At 36.8% G+C, this 22,815-nt stretch overlaps 1 protein-coding gene across 16 annotated transcripts in view; it reads left to right on the top strand.

The window, feature by feature from the left end:
• LOC129311355 (uncharacterized) overlaps window positions 1-22,815 on the top strand; it is a 53,501-nt gene that overhangs the window by 15,825 nt on the left and 14,861 nt on the right. For 7 of the 16 annotated variants that reach the window (XM_054953603.1, XM_054953604.1, XM_054953601.1 and 4 more), the window contains 2 exons: window positions 17,188-17,283; window positions 17,521-17,616. The exons of 1 other annotated variant lie outside the window; for it this stretch is intronic. In XM_054953603.1, coding sequence (XP_054809578.1) covers window positions 17,188-17,283; window positions 17,521-17,616 — 192 coding nt within the window. Of the gene's footprint in view, window positions 1-15,432; window positions 15,531-17,187; window positions 17,284-17,520; window positions 17,617-19,152; window positions 20,882-21,179; window positions 21,248-22,815 lie in introns of those variants that run through there. 8 more of the 16 variants (XM_054953608.1, XM_054953607.1, XM_054953605.1 and 5 more) reach the window with 6 other exon arrangements.

Raw genomic sequence — 22,815 nt, 5'->3', positions numbered from 1 at the left:
TTCTGCATACCAAGTCTCATACTTGGAGTCGCCCACTTTTGGTGCTTTCAGGGAACCACTGAAATAACGTTCCTTATTCCAACCATGTACGAACATGAAGACACTCATGGACCACTGCAAGTAATTATTCCCATTCAACCAATGAGTGAGAAGTGGATGAGAAAGTGAATCGTCATTGTTGCCATTGCCTAAGGAAAGAACAGCATCACTGCCACATTGACTAGAGGGGTTGTTTTTGTGTCCCCCTTCTGTATTAAATGTTTATGGGGTTCCATTCAAGGTTGCCTTGCAAGACATGACAACAAAAATTGGAGAAAAGAACATAAACTTCTTTCCCCTTCTTCACTTCGATCTTGGTCGAGAGTGAGGAGAGGGAAGAACAGAAACCGAGGGCAGATAAGTTTCAGTTAGACCTAGAGGAATATGATGCGTCTTGCGTTTGGGTAGAATTGCAATTGGAACTATGGAACAGTAGCGCCCACCTGGGTAAGTGGAGAGCAAAGACACATAGTCGAGAAGCACTAGAGCATAGACACGAGAATAGAGACGCACCTTGCGTCTTAAGAGATAGAGTTGCATGCTGCTCTGGGTGAAGTTGCATGAGCGACATAATTAGGTACAGGCTGACAACAACTCTGATACCATGAAGCCTTTTGTGATGGATTGTACTTGTTTATTCAAAGGGCAGCTGAATTTATAAAGTACAAGAGATATGCTAATAATAATATCATATCATAAAAATAAAAATCTAATCCCTAAAACTATGCTGAAAAGATAATAACAATAAAGATAATGATATTAAATTTAGGGTTAAGTTGACTAATGGGCCTAGGACCCATTAGCCCACTTTCAACACTTGTGATGTTATGGCATAATTGTTTATGTCAACCAAATTTTTTGTATTTGTGTCATTTCTTTCCTTCAATAAGTGCTAATAGAACTGTTTAGCAGTTTCATTATAATGTATGTGAACTTGCTAAGCATGGAAGAACTTTTCCTAGAATGGAACATAAAGTTTCCAAGCCATTTCCTATTATTCACAATGATTTATGGGGTACTTCTTATGTTTCAAACTGTACCCTTTCAAAGTGGCTCATATTTTCATTGAGGATCACATGTGTATGTTGGGTTTTCTTGTTGAAAGAAAAATTTGATGTGTTCTCAATTTTTGTCAATGTTCACTCTATGATAAAAACTTAGTTCCAAACTAATGTATAGATTCTTCACATTAATAATGGCACTAAATATTTGAATCACACTTTTCGTAATTTTCAAAAAGATCAAGTTATATTACACAAAAGTGCACATGCCTGTAGTCCTCAATAGAGTGGGATTGCTAAATGAAAGGGTAGACATTCTTGAAAGTGCTTGGGCACTTATGTTTACTATCAATGTACTTAAATTCTTTTTAGGGGATGAAATTTTGATCACCACTTATCTCACTAATGGTATGCCTATTTGTGCTCTTTCCTTTCACTTGCCACTTGAAGTTCTCTACTCTAGTTATTCTATTCTACGCTTTGAGAATAATTTCACTCATAATTTCGGGTGCTTTACATATCTTCATATTCATCATAGTGAAAAACTTGATCCTAAAGTAGTCAAGGTGTGTGCTTCTTGGTTACTTAGCCACTCAAAAGGGCTCATACCAAAAACCTATTTGTGAGTTGTGATGTCACCTTTCATGAGGATTTACTTTTTTACACTTGATCTTCAATTGGGGGAGAGTTGGGATGAATTTTAAACCTTTGACAATGAAGTTAGTCTTATTTCTATGCATGAGCCTCAGATTTCATCAAACTTAGACATTGTGCCTTCAATACCCTTAGAGCCACTTAATATTGTTGCTGTGCTTGGAATAGAAGTCAGTCTTGATGTAGGAGGAGACATGAATTAAAAACACACACTAAGTAACTTGTTTTTACCTAGAAGAAATTAGGTAGAACACCACATGAACCTAAGACATTGCTTGAATTAAAACCAATGATAGGTCCCAAAAAAGAGAAGGAAGGTGCACTGATGTTTCAAAAGGAGAGAAAGTTGTTCCAGGAGATTCCTGTTTTGATATGGAAGAACCAACTTGATGGCGATAATCAAGTTGTTTTGTATTTGACCTTTGTGGAAAATTTGAGGAGAGAAAAATGCATATTCTTATTACAACAGAAACTACATGAGGGTATTTATACATCAAACTAGGAGATAAAATAATAAAGACTAATAAACTTTAATAATGTCTATTAACTCCTAATAAATAGAAAATAATAATACAACAATAACAACAACAATAAGCTTTTTGGTGGGTTGGCTACATGGGTTGCAAGTTGCCATTGTGCTCTATCATTTATCAAGCTTTTAGGAATATTATTAATTAAGAGATCGCGTTCAACAACCTCTAAGAGTGTTCTCTTAGGCCGTTCGCTATCCCTTTTAACAGAGCTCAAAGTTATATGTTCTGCTCTTCTCACTGATGTCTCCCGTGACTTCTTTGTACATGCCTAAACCATTTCAAACGATTTTCTACCATTTTTTTCGCAACAGGTGCTATCCTCACTTTTTTGCGCATGTGCTCATTTCGAATTTTATCTTTACGTGTATGTCCGCACATCCATCGTAACATTCTTATCTCTGCCACTCCAACTTTATGCTCTTATTGTCTCGTTAGAGCCCAGCATTCACTACTATATAATATAGCTGGCCTGATAGCAGTAAAATAAAACTTTTCTTTAAGTTTATGAGGCACTTTACGGTTGCAAATAACTCCTTTAGCTTTTCGCTAGTTAAACCACCCAGCTTGAATCTTATGTGAAATATCTCCACTGATTTTGCCATCATTTTGAATAATGGCTCTCAAATATTTAAACTTTTCCACTTGAGGTATAATTTGATCTTCCAATTTTACTTGCAAATTACTGTCGACTAGTCTTTTATCAAATTTATAATATAAATATTCCGTCTTACTTCTGCTCAAGCGAAAACTTTTCGACTCAAATGTCCTCTTCTATAACTCAAATTTATAATTAACCTCTTCTCTTGTCTCTAGTATAAGAACTATATCGTCCGCGAAGAGCATACATTTGGGAATTTTCCCTTGAATATATTCCATCAAAACATTTAGGATCAAGTTAAACAGATAAGGATTCAAAGATGATCCCTCATGTAGTCTAATTTTTATAGGAAAGTCCTTTGTTTGACCATTAGATGTTCTTATACTAGTTTTTATCCCCTCATACATATCTTGTATGACTTTAATATTAGCAATCCGTACTCTCTTCTTTTTCAAGGATTTTCAAAGCACTTCTTTTGGTATACGGTCATAAGTTTTTTCAAATCAATAAAAACTATATGTAAATCTTTATCTTTACAACTATACTTTTTCATTAATCCCTTAGTAGATAAATTGCCTCTGTAGTCGATCTACTTGGCATAAAACCAAACTGATTCTCAGAAATATTTGTCTCCAATCTCAACTTTTGCTTGATTACTTTCTTCCACAATTTCATTGTGTGGCTCATGAGTTTAATCCCTTGATAGTTAGTACAATTCTGAATATTCTCTTTATTTTTATAAATAGGAATTAATGTATTTCTCCTCAACTCCTCAAGCATTTTCTTGGACCGTAAAATAACATTAAATAACTTAGTTAATCATCTCACCTTTTCTTCACCTAAACATTTTCACACTTAAATAGATATACAATTAGGTCCGTTGGCTCTACCATTTGCCATTTTCTTAACAGCTTTCTTTACCTCCTTATCACGTATTATTCGATATAATGACAAATTTTGTTCTCCTTCACGGGTTACTAAATCGTCCCAATTACTAGATGAACCCTCTCCATCATTGAAAAGTTTGGAAAAGTAAGTCTCCCATCTATTTTTAATTTCATCACCTGTTACTAAAATTTTTCCCTTTTCATCCTTTATACACTTACCTGTTCTAGAACTCTTAATTTTCTCCCTACTCTTAGCAATCTTATAAATGTTTTGTTCTCCTTCCTTCATATCAGGGCTTTTATAAAATTCTCCAAAAGCTTTAGAACGAGCTTCACTCACAACTCTTAGTTTTCTTCTTAGCCATACAGCACCTCTTCCAATTTTTCTCATTGTTACACAAATGTATGACTTTAAATCAGTTCTTCTTTTGTTTGATTTTGTCTTGTACACTATCTACCAAGACTCCTTATCTCTCGGACTAGAATCTTTTGATTCCCCCCAAAACTACTTTTGCAACCTCCCTTATCTTTTTAGCCATATCCTCCCACATGAGGTTGGCACTTCCCCGAGATTTTCAAATTCCTTTGTTCAAAGATTCTGCTTGAAAATATCTTGCTTCTCATCTTTTAATTGTTATCACCTAATCCTTGGAGCTACTATTTGTTGACATTTTTGAATTTTACTCATAATACACACATCAAGGACAAGAACCCTATGTTGTGTTGTTACAGCATCCTTAGGAATCACTTTACAATTTTTACTGAGTCTTCTATCTGTGTTCCTAACCAAAAGAAAATCAATCTTTGACCTTGAGGTTTCACTTTTGTAAGTGATGAGATGCTCATCTCTCTTCTTGAAACAAGTGTTGACAATTTTAAAATCATACGCCGACGAGAAATCAAGTAGAGTTTGTCCTTCATTGTTTAGCTCTTCAAAATCAAAACCACCATGCACCCTTGCATATTGACCAGCCTCCTTCCCGACATGCCCATTAAAGTATCTTCCAATAAAAATTTTTTCACTCTGTGGTATGTGTTGTATCAACTCCTCCATATCCTCCCAAAATAATTCTTTAAAATTGGCTTCTGTCTCGACTTGAGGCGTATAAGCATTAACAATATTAACAGTCTCACGTACAACTATCATTTTTAAGGAAATAATTTTGCCTCCTATTTTGCTAACTTCTACAACGTTCTTCTTTCACTCCTTATCAATAATGATGCCTACTTCATTGCGTGTGCTTACTTTTCCTGTATACCAAAGTTTGAAACCTTGAATATCCTTAGCTCCTTCTCGACGCCATTTTGTTTCTTGCAGGCATAGGATATTGATTATTCTTTGAATCATAACCCCTACAACCTCTACAGATTTACAATTTAATGTTCCAATATTCCAAGTACCAAATCTAATTTTGCTCTCATGGACTAACCTCTTCAGCCGCGTGTGTTCAGAATGACGCGGTAGCCCTTACTGATTTAACACTACAATGCAGCGGCTCTAACTTACTTATCATTGTACTCGAGCCATGCAGCGCGTTACTTATGGGCAACGACCTAGCATTAACATTATAACGTTTATTGTCCATGTTCATGATAGATTTAACAAAGTTCTACGTTGGCTGTTGATGGCCTAACACAACCCTCTTCCTTTACCCGGGCTTGGGATTAGTTATAAACATTGGCGGAGTTAAATAGAAAATATTAATATTCATAGTAATTATAATATCATCACATTTCCCCTCAAGTTGGATCATAAATGCTAATAATGTATAACTTCCTTATGCAACTTTCAAATGCATGCTTATGTAACCCTTTTGTCAAAACATCTATAGCTTGAAGATTGGTTGCCAAATAAATCAAACGTATGATTGCTTTTTTCACTTTCTCTTTGATGAAATGTCTATCCACTTTCACATGTTTGGATCTCTCATGTTGGACAGGATTTAGGGTCATGCTTATAGTTGCCTTATTGTCACAATAGAGTTTTAGTGGAAGATTCACTTTGACATATATCTCTTCTAGAACTTGTTTCAACCACAACTCTTCCGTTATCCCTTAGGCCAAGGCTCTTAATTCAGACTCATCACTACTATTAGAAACAACTCTTTGCTTTTGACTCTTTTAGGTAACCAAGTTTCCCCACACATAGGAATAATGATAGGAAGTTGATCTTCTGTCAGAATTAGTTCCTCCCCAATCTACGTCTGTGTAAATTTCTATGGTTCTCTATTTTTGTTTTCAAGAGAATAACCCTCTACTAGGAGTACCCTCAAAATCTTGTAAGCTCCTTCCATATGCTTCTTCTTGGTTTAGACATGCATTGGCTAACTACACTTACAGCAAAAGCAATATCCGATCTTGTATGGGGAGAGAGAAATCAACTTCCCAACAAGTATTTGATATCTTTTTGTGGCACTTTGAGAGGGAAAATACCATTTTTATTTATTCAAAAAATATGAGTTACGACCGGTATATATACACAAAGCTGAGAGACAGAATAATAAATACTAATAACTCCTAATAATCAACAATAATCCCTAATAATTAGAGTACAATATTTACAATAAATTCAATATCACCACATTCCCCCTCAAGTTGGATCATAAATGCTAATCATGTCCAACTTGCTTATGCAACTTTCAAAGGCAGGCTTATGAAGCACCTTGGTTAGAACAAGATTGGTAGGCAAATAAGTCAAACATATGATTCCTTTTTCCACTTTTTCTTTGATGAAATGCCTATCTACTTCCACATGTTTAGATTTTTCATGTTGAACCGGATTTAGGGCTATGCTTATAGTTGCCTTATTATCACAATAGAGTTTTAGTGGTAAGTCCACCTTAATATGTATCTCTTCTAAGACTCGTTTCAGCCACAACTCCTCTAATATTTCTTGAGCTAATGCTTGTAATTCGGACTCGGCACCACTTTTAGAGACAACTCTTTGCTTTTGACTCTTCCAAGTAACGAGATTTCCTCACACGAAGGAGCAATAAGCAGAGGTTGATCTTCTATTAGGATGAGTTCCTCCCCAATTTGCATCTGTGTAAACTTCTATGATTCTTTGTTCTTATTTTTGGAAGAATAACCCTCTACCAGGAGTGCTTTTTAGATACCTCAAAATTCTATAGGCTACTTCCATATGCTTGTTCTTTGGTTCATTCATGTGTTGGCTAGCCACACTCACTGCAAAGGCAATATCCGATCTTGTATGGGAAAGATAAATCAGCTTTCCAAGAAGTCTTTGATATCTTTCTTTGTCAATGGCCTCTTCTTGCTCATTATCTTCTTCTTCTTCTTCAATCTCATCACCAAGATCTTCTTTGTCTTCTTCTAACTCTTCCTTATTCTTCTTACGCTTCTTTTCTTTGGAATCACAAGAGGGGTTTCAGCAGGCTTACATCCCAACATACCTGTTTCTTTCAAAAGATTAAGTATATACTTCCTTTGAGATATGTAGATACCTCTCTTTGACCTTGCAACTTCTATCCCAAGAAAGTATTTCAAGTTTTCGAGGTCTTTTACCTCGAATTCTTTTCCCAGAGTAATCCTTATTCTAGTTATTTCCTCGAGATAGTCTCCTGTGAGGATAATGTTATCAACATATACAATAAGATTGCACCTCTTACCTCCCCCATCTTTAACAAACATTGTATGGTCTGACAATCCTTGCTTGTAGCCCTCTAGTTTGAGGACTTTCGAGAACCTATCAAACCATGCCCTGGGAGACTGTTTTAAGCCATTTAAGGATTTCTTCAATCTGCACACTTGATTACTTCTTCCTTTGTCAAATCCTGGGGGTAGAGTCATGTATACCTCCTCTCTTAGCTCGTCATTTAGGAAGGCATTCTTGATGTCAAGTTGATGAAGTGGCCACTCTAAGTTGGCTGCCACAGATAATAGGATTCTGATGGTGTTTAACTTCGCCACTAGTGCAAAAGTTTCCTTGTAGTCAATACCATACGTCTGAGTAAACCCTCTTGCAACTAAGTGAGCTTTTAACTTGTCAATAGTACCATCGGCGTTGTACTTAGGGGTAAAGATCCACTTGCAGTTTACAAGCTTCTTACCACTCGGCCTCCAAACAATCTCCCATGTTTCATTTTTCATTAAAGCTTTCATTTCTTCCATGATTGCATTTCTCCATTTTGGTATTTTTAGTGCCTCTTGAATGCTGTTGGGAATTACTACTTCATCCAGATTAGTGACAAAAGCTCTGTAACTCAGAGAGAGAGCCTTGTAGGACATATGCTTTTGTATTGGATGTAGGGTACAAGAGCGAGGTTGTTTACGAAGAGCAATGGGTAAATCAAGAATTTATTGAGGTGGATCAGGAGCTACCATTGGCTCAGACTCCTTTGGTGCTTCAGATATAAGGTGCTCACCTTCCTTGGACTTATGTTTTCGTGAATAAACCAACAAATCTTTGTCTTTTTGCTTCTCTACATCTCCCCTTTCTTTTGAGTTATCTATTGTAATTGGCACAAGAGATGGTGGTATTGAAGGTTTTGGTGAAGGTGATGGATCTAGTAATTGTGGTGACAATGACTGTATTGGTGTAAACCAAGAATCAAAGAGCATTTGTTTGTTGCTAGTTTCTTGGTCCCAAGTTTGAGATTCCCTTATATTCTCCCCCTGAATTCAAGAATTGGGATAGAAAGATGTGGCTTCATGAAAAGTCACATCAAGGCTTACAAACATGTGTTTGGAGATAGGATCAAAACATTTATATCCTTTTTGACTAGGAGAGTAGCTAAGGAAGATGCATTTTGTAGCACGTGGTCCAAGTTTATTGTTTTGATGGATATGAATAAAGGCAATGCACCCAAAGACATGAAGAGGAAGGTTGGTTTCAATATGAGAGGTGGAACAAACACTTTGCAATTTTTGAAGAGGAGTTTTAAAGGATCGAATATGACTGGGCATTTGATTAATGAGATAAGTTGCAGTTAAGATTGCATCACCCCAATAGAAATTAGGAACATTGTGGGTGAATAGTAGTGCCCGAACAACTTCTAGAATGTGTCTATTTTTTCTTTCGGCAATCCCATTTTATTGGGGTGTATGGGCACAAGAACTATAGTGGACAATAGCATGTTTGAGTAAGAAGGCATGTAAGGTTTGGTTAAAATATTCAGTACCATTGTCAGTGTGCAAAACTTGGATTGTTGTGTTAAATTGGGTTTGTATCATGGTGGAGAAATTGATGAACACAGACACTGTCTCAGTCTTGTCTTTTAAGAGATATACCCAACAAACTTGGGTATGATCATCAATGAAGGTAATAAACCACTTTGATTTTGTGCGGTTCGGGATACAGGATGGTCCACATAAATCACTATGGATGGTAAGAAAGGGCTTTGTTGGTGTGTATGGTGTTCTACTAAATGATGTTCGATGATGTTTTGCTAGTTCGCACACCTCATATTTGACCTCATGATTAGTGGAACCAAGATTGGGGAACAAACAAGATAGATAATGGGAATTAGGATGACCCATTCTCTTGTGCCATAACAGAATATCCGTATCTTTAGAGGTTGATATAGAGTTATATACACTGGTGGCTTGTTGGGAACTCACGCCAACATCATCAAAGAAGTAAAGCCCCTCACATTCTGTAGCACGTCCAATCGTCTTCCCCAATGATAAATCGTGAAAGACACAATGGGTTGAAAGAAAATTAGCACAACACTTAGATTGCTTAGTTAATTGGCTAACAAATAATAGGTTGCATGCTAATTTTGGTACATGAAGAACAGACTCTAAAATTATAGATTTAGATATTTGAATACTCCCTTTCCCAGCAATAGGAGCAAGAGATCCATTAGCAATTTTGACTTTAAGGGTCCCAACACATGGAACATAGGTATAGAATAATTAATGGCAATTAGTCATATGATCTGATGCTTCGAAATCAACAATCCACAGGGATTTGTTTCGAGAAGTTTTTAGGATCTGAAGGAAACTACTCGTTTTGGCATCAAAGGCCGAGGATAGTGACTCACATCCCATAATTACAGTAGCATGTGATGATTGGAGTACCTTTTGTCTCTTAAAAGATGAAACATAGGACATAAAACTGAGACTCACCAAACACACTACTCTGGATCCTTCCAATGGCTCATGACAGAAGCTTATGAGGATCCATAGAGATAACACATACACTGAACGGAGACACCCACAGCAAGGAAGTTTGCGAATGATGCTCCCTAGGCTTGGGTAACGCAGGAATCTTGCCGGAACTAGCTCGTTGTCACCGGAAGAAGAAGCTGCCGTCCGTTCAGATGGGTTATGCGCCTCCACGTGCCGTCTAGTGTTCACTAGTGCAGAAACTACAGGAGGCGCGTGTGAGATCCACACGCCATCGTTGGCCTCCCTCTGCTTGGGTTCCGCCGATCGGACGCTAGTAAGTCTCCTTAGGCCAGCGGTGAGAGTCAAGAAACTCTAGCATTAATGACTAGAGACACGATACTAGGGTTGCCATACAAGACACTGCCAGAAACCCTAGACAATTTTCAGATCCTAATGCTCTGATACCATGTGGCACTTTGAGAAGGAAAATACCATTTTCATTGATTCAAAAAATATGAGTTATAACCTGTATATATACACAAAGCTAAGAGACAGAATAATAAACACTAATAACTCCTAATAATCAACAATAATCCCTAATAATCAGGGTAGAATATTTACAATAAATTCAATATCAACATACTTTCTTTGTCAACAGCCTCTTTTTTCTCATTGTCTTCTTCAACCTCATCATCAGAATTGGCTTCTTCTGACTCTTTCTTATTCTTCTTAGGTTTATTCTTCTTTGGAGCCATAATAGGAGTTTCAACAAGCCTACAACCTAACATGTTTCCTTCAAGAGATCAAGTGGATACTTTCTCTGAGATACTTAGGTGCCTTTATTTAATCTTGCAACTTCTATGCCAAGAAAATATTTCAAGTTATTGAGGTCTTTCACATCAAATTCTTTTGCCGAAGCAATCTTTATTCTTGTTATTTCCTTAAGGTAGTCTCTTGTGAGAATAATGTGATTAACATATACAATAAGGATGCACCTTTTGCCTCCCTTAGTTTTTAACAAATATCATATGGTTTGACAATCCTTGTTTGTGGCCTTCAAATTTGAGATCTTTTGAGAACTTGTCAAACCGTGCCTTAGGGACTACTTTAGGTCTTACAAAGATATCTTCAACCTGTACACTTGATCACTTCTACCTTTATCAAATCTTGGAGGGAGTCATGTATACTTCCTCTTTTAGGTCTCCATCGAGAACGACATTCTTGTTATCAAGTTGATGAAGTGGCCATTCTAGGTTGGTTGCCACAGATAATAGGACTCTGATGGTGTTTAATTTTTTCATTGGTGCAAAAGTTTATTTGTAGTCACTACCATGTGTAGGGAATGCCTTTTGCTACTAAGCGTGGTTTTAACTTGTCAAGAGTACCATCGGCCTTGTACTTTGGGGTAAATAACTACTTGCAGCTTACAAGTTTCTTGCCATTTGGTCTTGGAACAACCTCCCATGTTCTATTCTTCTTAAGTGCTCTCATTTACTCCATAACTGCATTTTGTCATTTTAGTATTTCTAGTTACTCTTAGATGATGTTGGGAATTACAACTTTGTCCAGTTTAGTGACAAATGAAGAGAGAGCCTCGTAGGACGCATGTTTTTGTATTGGATGTAGAGTACAAGAATGAGGTTGTTTTCTGAGAGCAATGGGTAAATCAAAATTAGATTGATCACTTGTTTAGGAATTTGCTGAGATGGAATTCTACCACTAGTTTTGACTCCTTTGGTGCCTTACGTACAACGTGCTCTCCTTCCTTAGACTTCTGCCTTCATGAGTAAACCATCAAGCCTTTATCTTTCTGCTTTTCTACATCTCCCCTTGCTTGAGTTATTTTTCGTGACTGGCACAAGAGATGGTGTGGGCAAAGGAGAAATGGTAGTAGAAGATAAGGGTGATGGTTCTAGTAATGGTTCTGTTGGTGTAAAACAGGAATCAAGGAGTACTTGTTCGTTGTTAGTTTCTTGTTCTCAATTTTGAGATTTACCTGTACTCTCCCTGAATTGAAGGATTGGGATAGAAAGGTGTGTCTTCATGGAAAGTCTTTTGAAGACTTAGAAATGTGTGTTTGGAAACAGATCAAAGCATTTGTATCCCTTTTGAGTAGGACAATAGCCAAGAAAGATGCATTTGGTAGCCCAAGGACCAAGTTTAGTGTTTTGATGGATATGGACAAGGTAGTGCACCCAAATACACGAAGAGGAAGGTTAGTATCAATATGGGATGTTGAACAAACACTCTGCAATTTTTGAAGAGAATGTTAGATGATAATATACAACTGGGCATTTGGATGATGAGATAGGTAGCAGTGAAAATGGCATCTCCCCAATAAAACTTTGGAACATTGTGATTGAACATGAGAGCTCTAGCAATTTCAAGAATATGTCTATTTTTTTCTATCTGCAACTCCATTTTGTTTAGGGGTATGGGTACAAGAACTTTGATGAATGATACCATGCTTGAGAAGGAAAGCACTCAAGGATTCATTGAAGTATTTAGTACCATTGTCGGTGTGCAAGACTTGAATACTAGTATTAAATTGGGTTTTGATCATGGTCAAGAAATTTATAAACATAAATGTGGCTTTTAGACTTGTCTTTTAAAAGTTAAACCCAACAAACATGGGTGTGATCATCAATGAAGGTGATGAACCATTTCGATTTGGTATGGTTTAGGATACGGGGTGGTCCCCACAAGTTACTATGGATAGTAGCAAATAGATTGATAGTTGTGTTTTGAGCTTGAGGGAAAGATGTTTGATGATCCTTTGCTAGTTCACACACTTCGCATTGGACATTTTTGGTATTGGTTGAGAAAACCGATGGAAACAAATTATACAAGTATTGAAAATTCAGGTGACCTATCCTCTTGTGCGATAAGAAAATGTTAGTTTCTTTAGAGGTTGATATAGAATGGCATACGCCGGTGTTTGAGCCCCTCGCAATTTGTGGCATGTCCAATCGTCATCCCTTATGATAGATCTTGAAAGGCACAATGAGTTGGAAGAAAATTAGCACCACCTTTAAATTGTTTTGTCAGTAGGCTAACAAACAACAAGTTGCATGCTAATTGTGGTACATGAAGAATAGATTCTAAAGTGATAGATTCAAAGATATAAATACTCCCTTTCCTTGCAATAGGAGTAGGAGACCCATTTACAATTTTGACTTTCAAATTTCCAATGCATAATGTAGAAAATAATTTGTGGCTATCGGTCATATGATCTGATGCTCTAGAATCAACAATCCACAAAGTTTTACCTCTTGATGTTTCCAAGGCTTGAAGAAAATTACCTGTGTGCGCCAAAAAGACAGAGATTGACTTTGAAACTTGGTGTACACATGCTACATTGTATTTGATAGCTTTGGATGGCAGTTTAGCATGCTTCATCACCCATTGTTGAAAACTCATGAGAAAACAAGTACAAATCAGATCAAGAAGGTTGAGACACATTACTTCTAGGATTGGAAGCCCCATTCCCCTAAGGAATTTTTGGGTATTTATGTTCTTTGGGTCCATTCTATTTTGACAATAGTCACAATCAATGAACATGGTGACGACTTGAAATACCCACAGTCGGAAAACACTAGGATTAGGCTGGAAATAGTCCATCGTTGCTAGAGTAGGTCATTGTTGTCAAAAAACATCCTTCATGCGCTACCATGCGCTAGAAATCTCCCTTTCACTCAGAAAGGATGAGTGGCGCAGGTGACAACCACGTGCCATCGATGGACACCAAACTTTGGGGTTATGTTGATTGGAGGTCTTTGGTCCTTCCTTGGTTGGTGGTGCGGTCCAACAATTTCTCTTCTCCTCCATTAGGGTTTTGGCTGACGATTCGAGACTATTATACCGCAGAAACCCTAACTAGGGTTTTGATCTAATGGGCTTTGATGCCACATAGGAAATTTAAGAAGAGAAAAATGCATATTCTCATTACAATGGAGCTACACAAGGGTATTTATACATCAAAGTAGGAGATAAAATGATAAAGACTAATAAACTCTAATAATGTCTATTAACTCCTAATAAATAGAAAATAATAATATTCATAATAATTACAATATCATCACAATCTTGATCTTCCAATTGCTCTCAGGAAGAAGCTTTGATCTTGTACTTTGTATCCTATATAAAAATTTATATCAAATGGACATCTTTCTCTTCTATATCATGCTTTAATAACTTGTCTAAATAGTGTAAAGGCCAAATAATGTGGAAGAGATGGAGGAATTGGGGCAAAAAAGGCACCTGGAAGAAGTTGATCTCCTAAGAGGGAAGAGGCCTGTTGGGTATAGATGGATGTTTCTATGAAGTGTAAGTCAGGTGGGGATAGGAAGATACAAGGCCAGACTAGTGGAGAAGGGCTTTACTTAGACTCATGGAAAAGGCTACACAGAAACATTTGCACCAATTGCAATGCTGAATATTGCTAGAATCCTCTTGTCCTTGGTTGCTAATATAGCTTGGCCTCTCTATCAATTTGATGTGAAAATGCCATCTTGGATGGCAACTTAAAGGTGGAAATGTATTGGACACTTCCTCCCAGTTTTACTAGAGGAGGTAGTAATTAGGTTTGCAGACTTAAAAAAAAAAAATCCATATGTGAATTAAAGAAAAGCAATCTCTTGGGGCTTGGTTTGAAAGATTTACTCAAGTATGCATGATTGAAGGTTACACACATGGGCAAATAGATCACACAATCTTCTTTAGACATTGAGAGGGTAAGAAAACAATTTTGATTGTTTATGTTGATATTTTATTCCCGAAGTTTGGAGGAGATGGAAAGACTAAAAGTGGCATTTGTAAGAGAATTTGAAGTAAAAGACTTGAGGAGAAATGAAATATTTCTTGTGATTGGAAGTGGCTAGATCAAAGAAGAGAATTTATGCATCTTAAAGGAAATATATTCTCAGTTGCTTAAAGAAATAGCATGCTAGGATGCAAGCCAAATGACACTTCTATAGTGACTATGAAGAAGGAAAACAAGTCGTGTGACACCCCTAATTTAGGTGCAACAATAAGAACAAGTAGCCTTGTCCCACTAAGTGGGGCTAGCTATATAAATTGCATGATGCTGTTGTGTTTTATTAACAATCAAGCTTTTTGGTATGTTGTTAATCAAAAGTCTCGGTCAACAACTTCTTTGAGTGTTTTCTTTGGTTTTTCTCCTCCCCTCTTCATAAAGCTTATGTCTAAAACCATCTCAAACTATTTTGTATCATTTATGTTCAATGTGGATTTTGTCTTTTTGTGTATGTCCACACATCTATCTCAACATTCTCATTTATACTATTCCAACATTATGTTGTCCCTTTTAAAGCTCAATGTTTGCTACCGTATAAAATGGTTGGTTGTATAGTAGTTCAATAAAACTTCTTTTTAAGCTTGTTTGGTACCTTCCGAATCATAAATCACTCTTGTTGCCTTTCTTTATTTGAATCACCTAGTTGTTATCTATATGTGTAGCATCCCCATCAATTTCACTATTGTTTTGAATAATTGCTCCCATATTTCTGCATTTTTTCCTTGTGGTATGATCTAATTTCTCAAGCTCACTTCTAAATTAATACTAATTGGCCTCTTATCAAAATTAAAATACATTTATTTATTTATTTATTTTTTTTACACTTACATAGGTAGAAACCTTTCGACTCCAAGGTTCTTTTCCATAATTCATCTACAAAATGCATGCATTTGGGGATTTTCTGGGATATATTCAATCAGAACATCTAAAGTAAGGTCAAATAAGTAACGGCTTTATCTCATTTCTAGATATTTTTATACTAGTTGCCCTTTTTACATATCTTGTATAGCTTTGATATAGTAACCCAAACTTCTTCCTTTTTGAAGGCTTTCCAAAGTGCTTTTCTTGATATGTGATTATAAGTTATCTTCAAATCAATGGAAACCATGTGTAAATCTCTATCTTTGTTTCGATACTTTTCGTTTAATTTCCTCAGTAGATGTATCACATTTATTGAAGCCCTTTCCTACATGAGCCAAATTGGTCTCAAAAATATCAGTCTCCAACCTTAACTTATGTTCAATTACTCTTCCCTGTAATTTTATTGGATGGCTCACAAGCTTTATCCTTTTGTAGTTTGCACAATTTTGAATATCCTTTTTATTCTTGTAAATGAGAGTTAAAGTGCTTCTCCTTTATTCATTAGGCATCTTCTTAGACTGTAAAATCTTACTAAATAGCTTTGTCACAATATCCTCTCTTCACCCAAACATTTTCACATTTCAATAGGGATTCTATTAGGTCTAGTGGTTGTACCATTTTTCATTTTCTTAAGAGCATCTTTAATCTTGCTATCTCAAATCCTATGATAAGGCATCAAATTCTATTCTTCTCGAGTTAAGTCCTCCAATTTGTCTTTAATATCTCTATTTGTAACCAAAACTTTTCGAACACTAGGAAAATGATGGGAAGCTAGTTGATAAAGAAGGGTATCAGTGACTTGTGGGGAAACTCATGTCTTTCCCACGACACTAGATATTACTTTGCTGTAAGTGTATTAAGTCAACACTTTCTGTGTCCTAAATAGAGGCATCTTGAGGTTGTGCGTAGGATTCTAAAGTGTTTGAAAAGCACCCTAGGACAAGGCCTCTAGCTTTAAAAGATAAATCAGACCCACATTCAAGTTTATACTGATGCGGATTAGGTAGGCCCACTTGAAGATAGCGAGGGTGACCGTTTGTGGGGAGAAGTCTAGTTACCTGGAGAAGCAAAAAATAGAATATATTAGCCGTAAGTTGTGCTGAAGCCAAATTCAGATCTGTTGCACAAGGCATTTGTGAAGGATTGTGGCTTAAGAGTGCTTGGAGAGTTGCATATTCCATTAGATTCTCCTATCAAGCCCTATTGTGTTAATAATGCAGCCATGAACATCTCCTATAATCCTGTTCAGCATGATAGAACTAAGTTTGTGGAAGTTGACAAACACTTCATCAAAGATAAAATACAAGAAGACATTGTTTGCATGCATCCCTTATGCACCAAGAAGGAATGAAATAGCTGATATATTAACAAAGGTTCCCTAAAAAGTGGAATTTGAAGATTGTGAGCAAGTTGGACATGACCAATATCTATGACCCAACATGAGGAGCGTGTAAATATTTAAGATTTTAGAATTTAATTTACTTATCCTTATTTGTAAATGTTTAATTGTCTAGGATACTGTAGATATTTTATTTTTTACTTGCCAGATACTGTAAATCCTAGTAGATCCCTATTATTTCGACCAAGTGCTCTCTCTAAGCTATATTTATGTTTTGTCCTCCATGTGAATGAAAATATGACTCTTCTTTGGTCTATCTTGTTCAAAATTATCTTTTACTTTTTCAAGTATGTATTATATAGGCTTTTATAGTTTTGTATGCTTTAGGTTGCAGTTGAGAAGTCTACGGTGGACAATTCGCTGCATGGGTCAACAAAAGAAATTGAGATTGGGAAGAACGGCACTGTCATTAAGAATGACCTAGTATGACATTTTATTTTATGTTTGAAATTGTTAGTGTTTTACTGCTTCCCCTCCTCACCTCTCAAGTAAGCTAGGCAGTTGTCAGTCCGTCCAAATTATGAAATTTGATTGTTTCCCCTAATATTGATTATTGGATGAGCATCTATCTAGTTTGTTGGATGTTACCTAGTAGTTTTTCTTTTTAAGAATTTGCTTAGCTTTTTTTTTTTTTTTTTAATAGTGTTTGGTATTTTTTAGGTTGCAGTTGACGAGTCTATGGTGGATGATTTAGCAACTGGACAGACAAAAGAAGTCAAAATTAGGAAAAACAACAATGGCATTAGAAAAGAGCAAGTATGGAATTTCGTTTCATGTTTGAGACTTGTGATATTTTAAACCCTGTCCCAGCAAATCAAAAGGAACTTTAATGTGACAAATATAAAAGTTATGAATATTTATGCATTTTTCTTTCTTTTTCCTCTTTAGGGGAGGTGATTTGCATGCAATTTCGTCAATTTAGAATTGTGTGTGATACAGTGCATTACTGTATGCTAATGAATTCTGAATTTCTGATTGTTTTGTAATTCCCACAGCGGTATACAGATACAGTGAATGAACATTATTCCAAGCAGGATGGATTGCTCTGTATTGAGTCAGGAGATATAAGCACATGTTCGTTTGAGCCAAATAAAAGACAAATTAAAATTGAAGACTGATATGATAGAGAGAGGGGAAGAAAGAGAGGGATATGATAAACAGAGAACTGAATAGTGCTCAGACATTGTGAATAACAGCATAGCATACATCTAGGTCTAAACATCTTATTTATAGACTAGGAGCCTTAACTGTCATAATTACTAAAACCCAGCTAACTCTTATTATATATATTATTTACATATCAATAACCCCCCTTAAACAACCCTCGTCCTCAAGGTAGGAATGGGAAAATTTGGAAATTGCTTCTGATAACTGGACTGTGACATCCAGGTATCTTCCTCATTGGATCAAAATTTCAGCAATGATCCTGCTTTTCTTTCTTCCTACCCTTTTATTTAATATTTTCTTAGGAACTAACGCTGCTGGGACTTCCGGCCAATCTTATGGGGGATGTCTCTGTTTAACTGAAGGATTTGGACATAGCTTGTGTAATGATACATGGAAGGTTGCATGAATCCTGGACACAAGGTAATTGCAGCTTGTAGGGGACCTTCTTTACTCTTCCTATCACCTTATATGGTCCAAAGTATCTTGGTGTTAGCTTTTGGGTGCTTCAAGAGGCAATTGAGATCTGTCTATAGGGTTGTAGTTTCAAAAAACCCACTGCCCTATTTCAAATTCACAATCAGGCCTCTTCAAATCAGCGTTATATTTCATATGATTTGCTTCACTTCTTAAGTGATGCTTTAATACCCCAATCATGCGTTCTCTTGCTTTAAAGCTTTTATCTACTTCCACTATCGCTTGCCTAGGCTAGTGAGGAGTCTAAATGGATGGCTTCTGAACATAAAGCAATTTATATGGTGTTGCTTTAGTTGAAGTGTGAAAGCTGGTGTTGTATCACCATTAAGCCAATGTTTACGACTTGCTCCATAATCCCAAATAGTATAATGAAAACTTTTAAGCCATTTCTATTCCTAAATTATGTCATAATTTCTCATATTCTTTTCTAGCTAACCATATGCCATTCCATTTGAGGTTGTGCCTGCAAAACACCCATCCTTCCATTAAGAGTCATAATTCCAAAAAGCGTAATGAAGACTTTTGAGCCTTTTCTAGCCAAAAACAATGTCATTATTTATCATATTCAGGACTCTTAAATCTCTAGAGAACTCCACACCTTGCATTCTCCATTTGAACACTTTCCAAACACCATAAACTTTCAATCTTTATGCTCTAGCTATCATTGCATCTGCCCAATCATTTTCTTGTTCCATCCCATCTTCTTTGCCAATTCATAATCTAGGAAGTCATGGCCATTTCCATTTTCAATCAGAATTTGAATTGGTTTTGTGAGAATAGTCAAACTTATATTTAATATACTAGAAAGATTTATTCCTTAAACATAGGGATATAATTAGATGAGATCATAGGAGTTAATATTTTATTCTTGATTTGATTTTATTTCCTTTATAGTTGTTATTTGTAAACTATATATGTATAGTGCATTTGTGAATAATATACACGCTCTTGAGAAATTCCAAACTACATGGCATCGGAGCCAATTCAATCAGTCGAGGTTTACAGAGTCACATGATAGCGTGCATGTTGATTCCACTAAGTTCGATTTTGGGCGTTCTGCACTGGCATGACAGGCGTCGCACAACATGCCAGGGTCTAGAGTTGCACAATGAGTCTAGAGCTGCACGTTGGTCAGCAGTCTTCTGCGAGCATCCGTGAGCGGCTTCTCTTGGCGTGACATTCTCGAGTCACGACGCATGAGAACGTATATTCATTAGTATTCTTTGGTGTGGTCAATGTTAGTTTTTTTCCTCGCACTGTGCGTCTCTCTCTCTTTAGATTCCATCAGTAGAATCGTATCACACCGAGGTTCAGACTCGTGTGTTCCACAGCTTCCAACTATGGGTATTGGTTTTGGCATAGAAATTGACTCAAATATTAATCCATATGGTGGAACTTCCCAAGGGTTGAGTTCTGCCGAAGGGACCTCTACTCTTCTCATCTCAGAAAAATTCAATGGCTGCAACTATTGAGAATGGGCCCAGTCAATCAGACTTGCTATTGGCAGATAAGGCAAGCTGGGTTTAATCACTGGCTACTCTGAGGTTCCAGATGCATTAGACTCGAAGGCTATGGTGACGTGGGAGATTGATAATTCTAAGGTAGCTTCATGGCTGATTAATGCTATGACACCATAAATTCGACGCTCCTTCATGTTTCTTCCAACGGCACGAGATATCTGGGAAGCAGTTAAGGAGTCATATTTGGATGGTGAAGATGGTGCACGTCTTTATGATTTGAAGACATGAACTTGGCAGATCAAACAAGGCGAATGAGAGGTAACAGAATTCTATTTGGACCTAGTTGCTATATGGCAAGAAATTGATCTCAACACAGAAGAGGTATGGTCCTATTCCAATGATGCAGTAAGGTACAAGCGTTGTATTGAAGATGAGCAGGTTTTTCAGTTCTTGGCTGGCATTCATCACTCACTAGATGATGTTTGAAGTCGCATATTGGCTCGCTCCCCATTACCATCAACTCGTGATGCTTTTGCTGAAGTTTATCGAGAGGCTTCTCGTCGTAAGATGATGTTACCTACTCCTTCTTCTGTTCCTCCTTCATCTGAATCTTCTGCTTTGGTAAGCAGGCATTCTGATCAGGGACAAAAAGATGCAAAAGGCAAATTGTTTTTGACCATTGTAAGAAGACTAGCCACTCGAAAGATAAGTGTTGGGATCTTCATGGGAAGCCCCTAACTAGAAACCTCATAAAGGTAAGTGTCATGGTTACCGGGCTACATCTGAGTCTATACAAGGCAAACTTACTTCTTTACTAGCTGTTGATAAGGACCAGTTAAACAAGCTCATGGAAATGCTTCAATCTTTACAATCCATCTAGTCATCCTCTCTATCATATAATGCTTCAGTGGCTAAGAAAGGTAATTCTCATTATGCGTTCAATGTCTACTCCTCTAAGTCTAAATGGATTGTTCATGACTGTGGATTCTACATTATTGGCATCATATGTTCCATGTAGTGGGTGTGAGAAAATTGATACAACTAATGGCACCTTTTCTACTATAGTTAGAAAGGGCAGTATTACTATGTCTGAATTTTTACAGTTGGATTCTGTCCTTCATGCTCCCTATCTTGCTTGTAATTTGTTGTCTATAAGCAAGTTGACTAAACAGGCTCATTGTAGTGCTCAAATTTTTTTCCGCTCATTGTATTTTCCAGGATCCTTCATCGAGATGATTGGGAATGCTGAGGAGTGTGATGGACTCTACTACTTGGACAAGTCAACCGTGAGTAATCTCTGGTCTTATATCCGCTGCAACCTTGCATCTACCTTTGAAAATGTTGATCTTTTGTTGTGGCATTAATGAATGGGTCATCCCAATGTCCACTACTTGAGTAGTTTGTTTCCTCATTTTTCATCTAATAAAATTTCTAGTTTTCATTGTGATATTTGTGAGTTAGCCAAACATCATTAATCTTCGTTTTCGTGCTTTGAATATAAGCCCTCAACCTTTTTCTATCGTTCAAAGTGATGTGTGGGGTCCTTCTTGTGTTCCTAATAGAACCCATGCCAAGTGGTTAGTCACCTTTATTGATGACCATAATCGTGTGTGCTGGGTATATCTAATGAAAGATAAGTCTGATATGACATCTATTTTCATCAAATTCTTTACAATGATGTTGAACCAATTTCACACATCTATTAAAATTCTCCAAATTGATAACGGCATTGAATTTGTTAATAAGTCCTTGAATGACTTTTTAAGTCTAAGGGAATCATTCATAAGACCTCTCATGCTAACAGCCCTCAACAAAATGGGGTGGCTGAACGGAAAAACAGACATTTACTTGAAGTTGCTTGTTTCCTTTTGTTTACCACAAATGTACCTAAATACTTCTAGGGAGATGCCATTCTTACTACCACTTACCTCATTAATTGTATGCCTAGTAAAATATTGTCCCATTCTACTCCACTTGAGTGTTTGTGCCAAACACACTCTTTCTCATCTTGAGACCAATCTTCCTTTGAAAGTTTTTGGATGCTTTGCCTTTGTTCATCTCCATTCATCCACCAAACTTGAGCCTTAAGCTGTCAAGTGTGTGTTCTTGGGTTACTCTTCCACCCAGAAAGGCTATAAATGCTTTGATCCTTCGTCCAAGCATTTTTTTGTTAGCCATGATGTCACTTTCTTTGAACATGAGTCCTTTTATCCGTCTCCTTCAATTCAGGGGGAGAGTTGGAGTGAACTTTAGTTGACTCCTAACTGTGAGTATTCTCCTATTGACTCTCTTAACCATTCTCCTCTTGATATTCCTCTTGATCTTGTACCTATATCTTTTATGCTAGAAGCAAAAGAAAATGCAAGTTCAGGGGGAGACAAGGATGTAGGTACTAAGGGTAAAGGGATCAAAGTTTACACACAGAAGATGAAACAGGGTATAAAGGCTATCATACCTGAGGCAGTACCAGAATTAGAACCGGTGGGAGATTCTAGGAAAGAAAGTCTTGGAAAGAAAGGGGAGAGGATTGATGAAAATCTTGATATGGAGAAGATCTCAGAAGATGATCTGGAATTGCCAATTGCCCTTAGGAAGAAACCTCGATCTTGTACACAACATCCCATTCAAAAATACTTGTCATATGAAGCCTTGTCTCCTAGTTACCGAGCATTTATTGCTAATGTGGATGATGTTAGCATTCCTAATAACATCTATGAGGCCCTAAAAACAAGGGGATGGAGAGAGGTCGTCCTAGAAGAAATGAAAGCATTAGAAGAAAATGGGACTTGGGAGATTGTGCATAAGCCGAGGAACAAGAAGCTAGTAAGTTGCAAATGGGTTTTTACCTCGAAAT

Source organism: Prosopis cineraria, unplaced genomic scaffold, assembly GCF_029017545.1.
Source record: "Prosopis cineraria cultivar Desert tree isolate PC_DT_omini unplaced genomic scaffold, ASM2901754v1 PC5, whole genome shotgun sequence".
In the NCBI taxonomy this organism is placed as follows: domain Eukaryota; kingdom Viridiplantae; phylum Streptophyta; class Magnoliopsida; order Fabales; family Fabaceae; genus Prosopis; species Prosopis cineraria.
Note: the sequence above shows the minus strand (reverse complement) of the source record. Positions and strands in the feature narration are given on the sequence as shown.